We start from the raw sequence: 13,097 nt of genomic DNA, 5'->3' as shown, positions 1-13,097 counted from the left end.
AAACCTACCATGAATGACACATCAGTTTCAGAAAATCTTCCATAAACTAGGGAATCCCAGCTCTCAGTCATTCTTACTTATATTGTAGCATGCTAACAACCAAGACCTAACTTCATAATGGTTAGTTTCATTTATTTAGTTGAGCTATCCTATCATACCAGTCTACATCTGCAATTTACTTCACTAGAAGGGTTATTCCAGGCGTGAATTTGCCTTGCACCCATCTCTATTTGCAATCACCAGTGTGAAGCCAAAGCAATTCCTCTCCTTTTGGAACCAAGTCTGAATTGCATGTCAGAACACCATCTCGAGTGCCCAACTTGCAATGTGGACACAAGGCACATCTCTCAGGAAGAAAGCATGCCTTCCACAAGGTCCTCCAGCAATTTCCTCTACACAGATGCACAGGGCTGTTAGCAATGACACAGCAATGTGTGATTGCTGTACAGAAATCCACTTCACATCACTTTTCAGCTATAGCTGCATGGTGTAAACTTGGGACTGAAAACTAATGCCAACTTCATTGTTGGTAAACATGGACATGGACATATGGTCCCAGAGCCATAGCGGATTGCAACAAATCAAATCCTGATCCTCCCCTCTTTGAACAGCACCAGTTGCTACTGCAGGCACAGCTAGTAAGTTCTTCAGTCTGGGTCTATATAAAGCAATGCCCTGACTTTATGTAACAATGCAGAGTTTATAGCTCTTCATGGCATAACTACAGTAGCACTCAACATCTGTTACTTCTATCTTTCGTTATATAAAAATATTTCCTTACCGTTGCAACTATATCTTTTTGTTCATGCAGAATGAGGATTGAAGGTTCTGCCACAACGTTTGAAGTAAACAAATAATTCTGTTTTATTGGGTCAACCACAACACATATAGTATGTAAATTGTTTGTTCCTTCTGTCCCAGTTTGCACTCCTCTACATTTCCTTATAATTGTTTTATTCTTTCTTTTGAGCAGTCTACTAGACTTCTACTAGTAGTCCATTTTTAATTGTTACTGCTCCCTAGTGTTTATGCTGTGCAAGATGATTGGCTTTTACGAAGAAGGGGGTTTTTTTGGCTACACAGAGCAAAAAGCCTGACAGAACAGAGAAAGAAAATCATAGTAATCACCCGTGATATACATCTATGTAGTTTAAAGTCAGAGCATCAGCTCTGCACCAGCTTGGAAGACTGTTCTGTTTCAGGGGTTTTGTTTGCTTGCTTTGCAGATCCTCAGAGGACCTGGATTTTAATCTTGTCAACACTCGTCATTCTAACATACTCTTGCTAATGTTTTCTTTAAAGTTCTATCTCCTACAATCTCATATCATCATAAAAATCTCAGCTGCTATTTTAAAAAAATTCTTTTCTATCCTTTCATATTATACAATGAAACCTAAAAATACAGTGGCAGTTCAGCAGCTAAATAAGAAGTTCCAGATATTTTTACATGTCATTATTTTAAGCCATATTAATGACACGTACAGGTAAGTCTTATGACATTTGCATGCTTTGGGCTGATAACGCATAATCTCTAACAAAAGTACTGACTTACCCAGCACAGTTTAAGACCCCGATGAACTAACTATAAGATCCAGTGAAGTCACTGGCATGACAGAACATCATAGCTGTGATAAAACTAAAGTACTGACCTTAGTATTTTACGTATAACATAAAAATATTATTTTTTAACTTTGTATCTGAACATACATAGACAACAACTTGTGAGGGGCGAACAGCAAAGGTATGTCATTAATTCTCTTGGTAAAAGTTCATAACCCCAAAGGGCTGCAGAGAGGCTCTGTAGAGAAGAGAGGGATTTGCACTAACTGAACCAAGGGAGAGACATGGCTTCCCTTTCTGTTGCTCCACTGCAGTACAGATAGGGTTTCAACAAAGCATTCTGTGAAAGTACGCAAAATATTTTTTCTGCTAGCTTCCACCTTCAAGGCACAATTGCTGAAAGGGACAGACAGGTTATCAACTGCAAGACTGTAAGGGGAAAAAATGGAAGAAAGATCAGATAACCACAGAATATTAGACATAAAATTGCAAAAAAACCATGAATCAGTTATTGACTCTTTTGATCAGGAATATGTGTTTACACATTCAGAATAGTTTTATCATCTAATTTCCAAAATCTCTACTAACGGTTAAAGATGGATAATTAAGTTTCTACTGATACTTACTGTTGTAAGAATTCTATAAAGTTCATCATGTAAAATATATCCAGTGTTATCTGTGTCTATTCTTCCAAATGCTTCAAGCAGTTCAGTTTTTGTAGCTGGTTTTTCTTTTTTTAAAATAGTACAAAAATCATCAAAATTCAGTGTAGTCATTTGTGAAGTCCAGTATTTATTAACTGTCTTCTGGGATGGATTTCTTCCAGCCTGTTGAAGTACTGAACAATAAAACACAATATTAACTATATATTCCAGCTGTCAGTAAAGGAATTTTCTCAAAGCATCCTTTAATCACTTTCCATGTTCAGACTTTTTTTTTTTTTTTTTAAAACCCAATCAATCCAAAGGAAAAGCGGGCCTGAAGGACAGTTTTGCTTATAGTCTCAATCCTGTACTCTACTGATACAGACTGACTGTGACCTTCCCTGGCCTTGAATTCTGTGGTTTGTACCAGAGAGGTTCAAGCAGCCTGAGGGGCAGATGAGCTCACTCGCATATTTTTTTGAAAGGAGTCATCAAACAGGCAGTGCCTGGCATCCTACATCATCCCTCGCGAACTATCATCCAGCACAGAGATGGCATATGCCGCACTGCTGAGAATCACACCCACTTTCTTCTACAGAAAAAGGAAGAAACCAGAGAGCAGGCTGTGCCTTTTTATAACACAACAATATCACAGGAATTATTTTGCTTACAGGCTCTGATCTGCAGCTTCCACTTACTCATGTGCACTGTTCTACTAAACTCAACGGGATGTCTTCCTTAAAGAAAGTTAATGGGTTCAAACCATTAATTAAGCAAAATATCCATGAATTCAAAGACAGTCTCCTCAAGTGACAAGTGTAAAATTCAGCCCAGTGTCTATATCCCCTGCCTTAATATCAAGAACCTATTATTTGTAAGCTTGCACATTATTAGATACAGTTTCTACTGAGATCCACATAAGTCTGCCCACTTACTTCGCCAAGAACTGAGATCTCATGTAGATTTTATCTTAAACAATATTTTATGTCACATCTATACATTTGAACTTATCAATTCAAATTATGCAACATGAATTTCAAATGTAAAGGACACATGATACCAACAGACATACATTGTTAAGGCCAACAGCCAATACCATACATGCAACCAGTCCCACTAGTCCTACACCTGGCATTCTTCAAAATGAATTTGCTGGATCTAGTTAGCCTCTTAAAAGTCTTTACTGAAAACACCCTTTCATCAGTTTCCAGTGTGACGAAGGTATTATGTTAAACTGAAATTAAATTCAAGTGCACAGTCTATCTGAAACTGGAAGGATGCTTTTGTATCTTACCATATGATCAAGTTTTTTAGGGAAACACAAGAGATCCTTCATCTCTACCTAGGCTGGCAGTTTGATTTTTAGCCAGCTGACCAATGACCAAGTTTATACCGGCTAAGAGCAGTTCAGTAGCATCTGTGAAATGAGTTGGTGGCATCGTTACAATTCTCAGTAGGCAACTGTGTCACCATAAAAACAAACAAATAAAACCAGACACCTTTGTTGCTGATCTCTGATTGAATGCCAAGGACTAAATAAAGATTTCTGCCCTGTCACCTCTACAAGCGGAGTCAGGAGGATACAGCAAAGCTTACATCTTTATCCATGCAACACTTAGGCACGTAGCAATTGTTTAAGGATTTCAATGTCAAGGTCAGCCAAGGAAGGGCAGTTACTCTGTGTTTGTTTACGTGGATAGCCGAGTTCCCTGGAATGTCAATATAGCACAGTATTCACTTACATTTAACAGAGTATGCTTCAAATATACAACAATTCTGTCTTTTTATACATCCAAGGAGATCAGCACTTGCCATACCCTACATGCCTCCCAAGTTTGTATTTTTGAAAGTTCAATTAGACTGCACCTTTTATTTATAGTTCTTTACAGACTGATTCTGCTAAATACCTTAAGTAATATTACAACACCGGAAATGAAGCTACTATCCGTGAATAAGTAAAACTCCTACAAATAAAATTTCATAGGGCCAATCTCTAAGTGAATATTTTACAGTTTAGAATATTAGCCAAACATCATGTAGCACCAGACCCTTAAACACTGGCACCACTCATTTGATAAATGCCAGAATTTACTTAAAATGCAATGTAAGTCTATAGTAACTCTCAATGCTTACAAATTTTAAAAGAAGTTCTTAAATATCTCTGAAAAGACTGGGAGCCTGAGCAACTAATTGCCCTTTCTGAGTTGACCTTGAAACCAAAATGCCCAAACACTTGCTATGTAGCAAAGTGGCATATGGATAGAGATGAAAGCCAAAGCATATATAAAAGAGATGACATTTGTTCACACCACTCCTATCTTAAAATCCAGATTATCCAAAACTATCATTAGGATGTTATTAAGGCACTTTTATTACAGCTGAGAAAGCCTGGATAACACTAAGTCACATGCTGCAAGAATGTGCTTGCTAATGGGTAGAATTTCATGTACTGGTATAGGGAAAGAAGCTACAAACAATCAGTGCAACAGAGAAGTACGCTCAGCTTTTATAGTGGTGGTTTCCACGTGGAGACCTCACGTATTTTAGGCACGGGCAATGCAGCCATTAGTGAGAAATATTTCCTCACGTATGCAAAAAAAAATACTGTCACTAGAATTATAACTAAATTATTTGATAGCTTAGCATGTTTTTGCCTTTAGCTGTTGCTTGGTTTTTTTATTACAAACAACTGCAATGCCATAACACACATACCTTTTACTGGCATCATAATCTATGAGGAGGACTTGAGAAAGCAACCTGTACTACCACCAATCCCAAGTGCATTCTGAGCTGTACCACAAAACCCGCAAAATAAAAATCATTAGGTTTTTAATGATACATTTCAGTTCTCTTTATCTAATGGAAGGTTTATGTTCTCATGCTTTCTTTGTCAACCATGTGAGCTAGAAACATTTTTTCCAATAGAGCAAGCTAAGATTTTCACATCATGGAACTCCAGGTAGAAAATAGGACTGAAAGACACTTTCATGAGTTTCCTAACACAATCCAATGCTATTATATACAACCACAAATAAACTTTTTCATGAAAGGACAAAAATGCTCTAAGAAAGGAAAAAAAAACAAAAACAAAACAAAACCAACACCAAACCGCAAACATGGTAAGACATAGTACACAATCCTACAACTCCAAGAGATAGCAAAGTTGGTATTACATTTCCTTGAGAAATTTTATCTGGGATAGTGAAACCTATTTCACAACTGAAACAGGTTATTACTCAGTCTTATCTTACTCCTTATCTTACTCAGTCACTAACTTATATTATAAAGCAATCTATTTCCAATACACAGCCCTAACTACCATCTTTCAGGTAAACTTTTGTAACTTTCCTAATAATTCCATGCAAGTAACTTCGAAATTTCATAGGTTTTCAAAACAAATGTTGTTAAGCTCCACAGCTTTCAGTATCTACTAACACCTTTATTTAGTACAGCTGAAGCATTCAGAGATTTCTTTTTCCTGTTGTACTGCTGACAGCAATACCACTTATACACAATATAATAAGGATGAAAAAATGAAAACTTTTTATTTTAGTCTATGGGAACATAGTAATTCAGTAGGAGTTTAAATAAAATAAGAGTAAGGATTCTTATGAAACACCAGTGTCTGAAACAGTCCATTTGATCACATAAAGTTGGTAGAGGAAATGCAGTATTTTCACATATCACTCAAAGTGGCTTAGAACTGATCTGTGAGACTATCTTTAGGCGTAAATTACCATATCCGTGCCTCCAGTAACAATCTCTCCTATGAGTCTGTAAACCTCTGTGCCAATTAACGCCAGTTATCACGGCGATTTTCTGTGCCAGGGCAATTGCCCGCTATAAACTGAACTAAGACCAACTCACTTCATCATTTGTCAGGGATAGGGAAAAATTTATTGCAGAAATGTCACAATCAAAAAGCAGTACCTCGGCCCACCTCAAGAAAGCAATAATGCTACCATCAAATTTGCTGTTGTTAAACAACTCACTTAGGTCCCCTGCAAGCCGTCAGCTAGTGTCGGCTTTTGCCCATTCATACTGGTGATTTACAGATGAAAAGCTCTGTATACTATGCCCACTTCCACGAGCCATCCAACACCTAGCATCAAAGATTAAGGATTCGCGGAAAACGAAAAACTTTGAGGAATGGTAGTTTCTATAAACTTTTAAAAATCAGTATGTGACATATTTTATAACAGGTAAATGATGAAAATTACTTCAAAGATACAGCTACCAACACTTGAAATCTGAACCCTATCTAAAACTACTGTAAACTCCTTAAAAGTTACTGAGTTTATGCATTGGGATACTCTCACTACTGAATTACTGACTGCTGTTTGTAAACGACCCACTGTAATAATCACACACAAGAGTAATGGGGAAAAAATATCTAATCATTACCTAAACTGAGTTGTTCTTTTGATTTAATTTTTTCTAAACTGCTTTTTAAAACAGTTAGATAAGCTGCTCGGCAGTTCATGTAAAAGATTGCTTCTTCTGCATGCTGGGACTTCTTTGCTTGGGAACTTCCTGAGCATGTGACTTTCTGAATGGAGCGGGATGCGTTATTCTCAGGACTGCTGGCCATTCTGTGAAGAATACAATTACAGTTAGAATTTGTTACTGTCTTGCCTATTTAATAATACCTGTGCTTTGTCCTCTGAAGCACAGACTAGCACAAATTATCCTAACATCGAGGTCATATGTTCTCCACTCTCTAAATCTAGGATGGGAATACTTATCTACGCTTGTAGGTAAGCACCATGAGATCCACAAACAAAAACAGCTTGAGCTCTACTTATTATTCACAATTTGTTCTTTATTGGCAGTAAAAAGTTTAATTTTATTGTATTTTATTTTAATTTCAGACATTTGATATCACAATGATTATATAGTCCTGTTGTTTGAAAGCATAAAAACAAATTTTCAAGTTATCTGTGATACAAGCCATTGCTATCCATGTTTAGAAATAAACCACTAGGACTTGTCCTTACTACACATTTCCACTAGAACGTCTACTCTTGCCACATTATCTAAATTCTCCTAATGACAGAAACAATGGGACAATTTGTACAGAAGTGCACTTGTTGGCTCTGATGATTTTACTACCACTGTCCATGCCTAGCATGATTTGTCACAGTGGTAAATTAATGAACATACCATACCTACCATTGTTTTACTCCCAGTGCCACTCTCATTGTTGCTACAGTTCACCAGCAGTAGCAAAGGTGGAGTGTTTTTAGGAAAAAAAATGCCAATTTAAACATGGCCACAGGTGTGAGAGGCACAGAATTATTTAAAAGACTTTTTCACCAAACAACAATAACAAAGTAAATATTATCAAGAACGCACGCAGTGCTTATCTCATTGGAGAGAGCTCTCTGGCTGCATGATGATGACTGACTCATGTCATGTCAGATTGTCTATTGTATTTCTTGGTGTTAACAGCAGAGTAAAAGCCCCCTTTGCCCTCCAGTGAAAGACATGTGAGTATGTTTATATTGAACTGCATATTTGTCAGGATTTCCTCAAAAGTTGACTTTCATATTTCCAAGACTGATTTAGCTGGAAAACTGGGTAGCTTTACACAGCTTCAGCAGAGATACTGTATAATGTCATAAACACCATATAACATTCAGTGTTAAAAAAGTGATATAATAATTATTAAATTGATTACATGCTTTCTGGTGCCAACCCATACCAGAATGGGCTTTTGTCTTCTGTTTTTACAGTTATAACTCAATAAAACATATGGCTAATAGTAAAATTGCTCAAAATTGTAACCCTTAATTCTTCAAGTATGCGAAGTTAAGCACACAATTCGACTTTTAAGAGTTATCTAAATATAATTAATAGAAATAAATAAGTCTGAAGCTAAGAATGTGCATAAAACTTTGTGCAACTTAGGCCTTTTAAGTACAAGAATACTACCCATATAATTTTAAATTAATAGAAAAAATACGAAATGCATTTTTTCTGAATTATTAAAATGATTCAAAGCAGTAACTAATACTGTTTCTCACCAATGGCCAGTAAACTTTAACAGCAGCTTTCTGCTTTTACCAAGGGTGATTAAGGTTTTTAGAAGGCCATCACAGAGGGACACTAAATCGTGTTGTACTGTTGGTCTAACAGCCTCTCATATTATTTTACCCAATGTTGACTTCAGAAAATATATTCCAGTATAATAAATTGAATATCTCAAGTTCAGCAACAAGACAACGACATCATAGGGTCCCCTTCAGGACTCATTGGATTTTTACTCAGGAGGCCTAAATCACTCGCACCTTGTTGAGTTATATAGGTCTTTTACACTTGGGAAAGAAAGATAATAATCGCTTATCATGGATGAAGTACCCTATTTATAATACACAGACCGCCTGCCTGACACTTTAATATTACACTGGCATTAGAAGGACCCCATAGGGACACTGTGATACAGTCTGGTTACTGCAAACGGGTGTCACTATAATTAAGCACCAGTGTTACACACACAAAATGGAAGTGGGTTAAAGTCAAGGAGGAAAAGAAGAATAAATGTTAATTTTCCAGTAACTAGTTTATAAAATGTGAACTCTCGTTTATACTCCTTAGACTTCCCATTACCGAGATATTTCTTATGTGGGCCACAGTTCTGCCAAGAAGTGCTGCCAATACATGGCTCAGAAATCCAGTGAACAATAGCTTAGTGACAGCACTGCCAGCAGACCCATGGCTTAGGTTGTTAAATTTTTACTGGACAAATTACACTTTAGACAAAATAGACAGAGGGGAGCGATCCGGCCTCAGCTGAATGTAGGAGGACGACACAGCCTAACTATTACTTTCAATTTTAATTACTGAGAGTCTAAGAAATAAAAACCGTCTTCCAACGAGGAATTAAGTCATACCCTTCTTGGCAATACTGACCTTTCCCGCCGAGGTTCACCTCCATCCACAGCAAACGCACACCAGCAGGGAAGCTTCACACTGCTGCTTCTTAAGCTTCCGAGCCCAAGCGCTCAGGCCTCGCTCACCTGAAATGAGGAAACTTTTTTACCACATGAATCTCATTACCTCCCTCTCCGGTGGGCGCAGAGGGTCTTCTCGGCCAAAATTTACCACCTACCCTCACGCTAAAGACATTACAGCCCCCTTCCCCGGCCCGTCAGATGGGAATCAACTCTCCCGCCCGCACGTCGGCGACCCTCCGCCCTGCCCGGCGTCCCCAGCAGCCCTGAGGAACCGGGCTTAGGCCACACCTCACCTCCCGCCCAAGCTGGTCTCGCACAAACCTTCCCGAGGGGGAGGCCGACACCGGCCCGGCTCCTACCGTTGCACAGCACCGAACGAGGGGGCAGCGGGGCCCGACGAGCCAGCCCCCGCCCCGCAGGCCTGACGGCCGCCGGCTACCCCCCCCCCGGTCCACCGCCTCCGCCGCCCTCAGCCCGCCCTGCCGGGGCCGCGGCCCGCCTTCTCAGCGCCGTTTCCAGCCGGCGGCGTTTGGCCGGTGCACGGCGGCGGCGGGAGATCTGCAAAAGCGGCGGGAAGCGGCTCCAGGCGCCGCGATGTCGTAGGTATCGGGCACGGGCAGCGGAGCGGATAAGCTCGGCTCTAGGCGCCGCTCTCCGCTTCTTCCCCGCTGGCCGCCGCGCCTTCTCCGCAGCGGGGCGGCCCCTGAAGGCGCGCCGGGAGCCGTTGGAGCGGGGCGGGCGGGCGGCCGATGGGGCGAGGGCCCGTGTGGGATGCTGTGAGGCGGAGCACTTCTCCCCGGCGGCCTGCGGGCTTCCTACACGGCGGCGAGCTTGTTCCCTGAGGAGAAATGTCCTCCCCGGGTTATCCCCGAGAAGGGAGGAGCACGCCGTTGCGTGGGGAAGGGCGGGTTTTGCTTCTAGCTCTGTCTTCCAGTTGTTGGATGGGACCGGGAAACATTTAAGATGGTGGCTCCTTGGGGCAGAGCCTTTATCCAGATGGAGTTTGGGTGGGTGATGGCCACTGGCATGAGTAATACTTTCTGTATGTTACATGTCTGTTCCCGGCTTCCCCAGCCGAGGGGGAGTTTGTTTATCTCCACACACCCCATGGATAAAGCCTGTGAGGCTGTGTGGTAGGGGATGGAAGAGGGACAGGAGTCATGTCATGGATGGGTTGTGCTGGGTTTGACACCTGGGTTTGGTGCTGCAGGCTGCTGTGGGAAGGTATCGCAGGCCTGTGGTGCTAAGGGCATGAGACACACTATGTCCATTTTCCATCAGGCTCTATCTCTTCATATTGTCCCCAATGGGAATAAATCTTGTTCATATTTCTCCTATTCTTTGCAATTTATCAAGCAAGAGTCGTGTAAGTCTGATGCTATTCTTGTGTATCTTTGCTAATCGTGGACTTCTGAAGAACAATAAAGAAAATGTGTAGGATGTTGCTAACTTCAACCACAGTAAGGTGAGGCCATAAGACTCATGCTGCCTATATATAGGCTTGGGATATCGTCCCAGTTTACAGCTCCTTATGCGATTTCAAAGATAACTTATGTTAGAGCTAACATAGGTTCCAACATCTGCCAGTCTTTCTCCTGACCACTGGAAGTTGAAGTAATCATGCCAGACAGTAGTAACAGAAAGGAAACATCAATACACAAGCTTTGATTTTTTTTTCAGTGTTTAAGTGTGTTTCTCACTGGTTGCACACTGAGTTTAACTACCATTTAAGCTGAATATAGAAAATGATCATGTATTCTTTCTGCTTTTCCAATTAATAAGACATTTTTGCTGGCAGGTTTTGAAGATGAAGGAATATGTAAATAGCATAGAGGTGTTTTCTTTTTTTCCCAGTAAAAGCAGAAACTTAAGAGGAAGCTAACTGAAATGGCCTCAAAATGCACTACAATACTCTCTAGGGTATTTTTAATGAAATAATATAATCAAGTCCCTGATTCAGTATGTTCTTTTTTGTGCATTAAATCTGTACGTGACTGTTACCATTGCATTCATTCATAAATGAATTGTGAAGGAAAGTTAAGTGTATATGGAATTAAAAACAATATAAAAAAATCCATTTCTTTATTGAAAGTTAAATTGCATACCCAGACTCTCACTGTTAAGCAGTTCCTGTTAAGCAGATAAGTGGTTTCATCAAAGCACTATTCAAGTGAGTAAAGGCCTCCCAGTATTAGCAAGGAACTGACAATATGACCTGGAATGATAGATGAACAATACACTATAGAAGTAATATGTAGTTCTTTAACCTGATAAATATTGTGGGCAAAATAATCATTGCAGGTTGTACAGCTAGCTATAAACATGTGCCATCATACTCTACATAGTTAAGAAAGTAAATTAAGCCTTGTCAGGCTACCAATTCAAGGGTAGGAAACTCAGGTAAATAAGTTGTTGTGTACTGCCATCACATATGCCTCATCTTTCTATCTCCTTTTCTTGTTCACACTCTGACATTTGATTCTACACTATAGCCAAAGCAAGGCTTTTCCAGCCATATAAAAAAGATAAACCAAACTAAAGCTGGTGCTCTTCCTCCATGGTGTTTCCTGAAATACTTTAGGAATTTCGTTTGCACCTAGATGCACGTATTGGTTTTTCTCCATGTTCATCTTTTGAAAGATCTGAGAGAAGACGCTTTGGCCAACTGGGTCTGCATGTTAGATGTCTAGATGAATTTTTTTTCAGTGGTCCTAGCCAGGGACCTCATGTAGACTGAGAGCACAAATTTTAACTTATTTTGAGTGAATCACAGTTGCCAGAGATTTACCTTCTCATATTATGGCATCAGAAAGACAATCACTAAAAACAAGCCCACAAGCAAACCAGGCTGCTGGGTAGGATGGATGGGGAAAAGCGAGGCAAAGCTGACCTCCTGAAGCCAAAATTGTATCCATGCAGTTCCTTCCAACGTTGAAGTGTTTGCGTGGAATGAGGCTGCCTCTTTGCTGCCGTAGCTCAGGGTGTTTGCAGGGGTTTTGCAGGCCAGCAGAGAGAAATTTGGGCTGTCTGCGACTCTATTGCTGTACACAGTACTTGACAGACTTGAAAGAACATAGTCTTGACCAGTCCACAACTTTCTGTCTAAGAAATTTTCTAATTGTTTATAATTCAGTGGGATTTTCCTGTAGTTTCTCATTTATCTTCGTCCTACAGCTATGTTGAGTCCAGATTCCGCTTTACTTTGGCTTCCAGCTTCTTTTGAAGTCCATCATAAAAACTTCCATCATAACATGCCTTAGTATAACATGCAAATGCATTGGCCCCTAGAGCATCCTTTCAGAGTAGATGTATTAATAAATATAATGTTTCTCTGCTGCCACTGGGGTGGAAGATGTAATGGAGTCTGCATTCCTTAAGCAATATGGGTTTCTATTTAAAAAAGAAATACATTGTAAAGAATTCCATCAAACTGTTACAGCTTTGACTGCCCTTTGGCAAGAAGTTCACACGCTTTTTTAATTTAAATGTTACCTGTTTACTTGGCTTTTTTAAGGTAGAATATTTCTCTTCCCCTTTTTGTAATAGAGATAGTTGTAAAACAGTATTCATATAAGACTGTTGCCTGACTTATATATCAAAGATATGTTTTCATTCTATTTTTCCAATACTTTAATTTACAGTTTGGAAATAGTAACATAAATTTTAAAAGGATATGTTTGCAATGAGGTCATCTTAATTCCTTACAAGTCAAAACATTCTTTTCCAAGATGAAAACCGTGAACTAAGTTCTTGAAATATGATGTATTTTCTAAATCTTGTTTAATTTGATATAATATGTATGTTTCTTGGGGACTGTTCTTATAAAGATTTTAATTTTTTTTTCTTGTTGTTTTATATAATGCTTTAAACTATTGTTAAGATTTAGGAATGTGCTTAAAAGTTTCAGTTGTCTGTGGGAAAAATAGTCTTAATTTAT

The 13,097-nt window shown here is 39.4% G+C and overlaps 2 protein-coding genes across 3 annotated transcripts in view; one reads left to right on the top strand and one right to left on the bottom strand.

The window, feature by feature from the left end:
• Positions 1-9,211, bottom strand: part of EFCAB7 (EF-hand calcium binding domain 7) — a 30,123-nt gene extending 20,912 nt beyond the window's left edge. Inside the window, exons 1-3 of the mRNA XM_050901361.1 lie at positions 9,117-9,211; positions 6,609-6,796; positions 2,187-2,398 (exon numbers count right to left, since the gene is read on the bottom strand). Coding sequence (XP_050757318.1) covers positions 2,187-2,398; positions 6,609-6,795 — 399 coding nt within the window. The 5' untranslated portion in view covers position 6,796; positions 9,117-9,211. The remainder of the gene's footprint in view (positions 1-2,186; positions 2,399-6,608; positions 6,797-9,116) is intronic.
• A 536-nt stretch (positions 9,212-9,747) lies between these two features.
• Positions 9,748-13,097, top strand: part of ITGB3BP (integrin subunit beta 3 binding protein) — a 34,978-nt gene continuing 31,628 nt past the window's right edge. For both annotated transcript variants that reach the window (XM_050901138.1, XM_050901136.1), the window contains exon 1: positions 9,748-9,759. In XM_050901138.1, the coding sequence (XP_050757095.1) occupies positions 9,755-9,759 (5 nt within the window). In that variant the 5' untranslated portion in view covers positions 9,748-9,754. The remainder of the gene's footprint in view (positions 9,760-13,097) is intronic.

This window comes from Gymnogyps californianus, chromosome 8 (assembly GCF_018139145.2).
Source record: "Gymnogyps californianus isolate 813 chromosome 8, ASM1813914v2, whole genome shotgun sequence".
Classification (NCBI taxonomy): Eukaryota; Metazoa; Chordata; class Aves; order Accipitriformes; family Cathartidae; genus Gymnogyps; species Gymnogyps californianus.
Note: the sequence above shows the minus strand (reverse complement) of the source record. Positions and strands in the feature narration are given on the sequence as shown.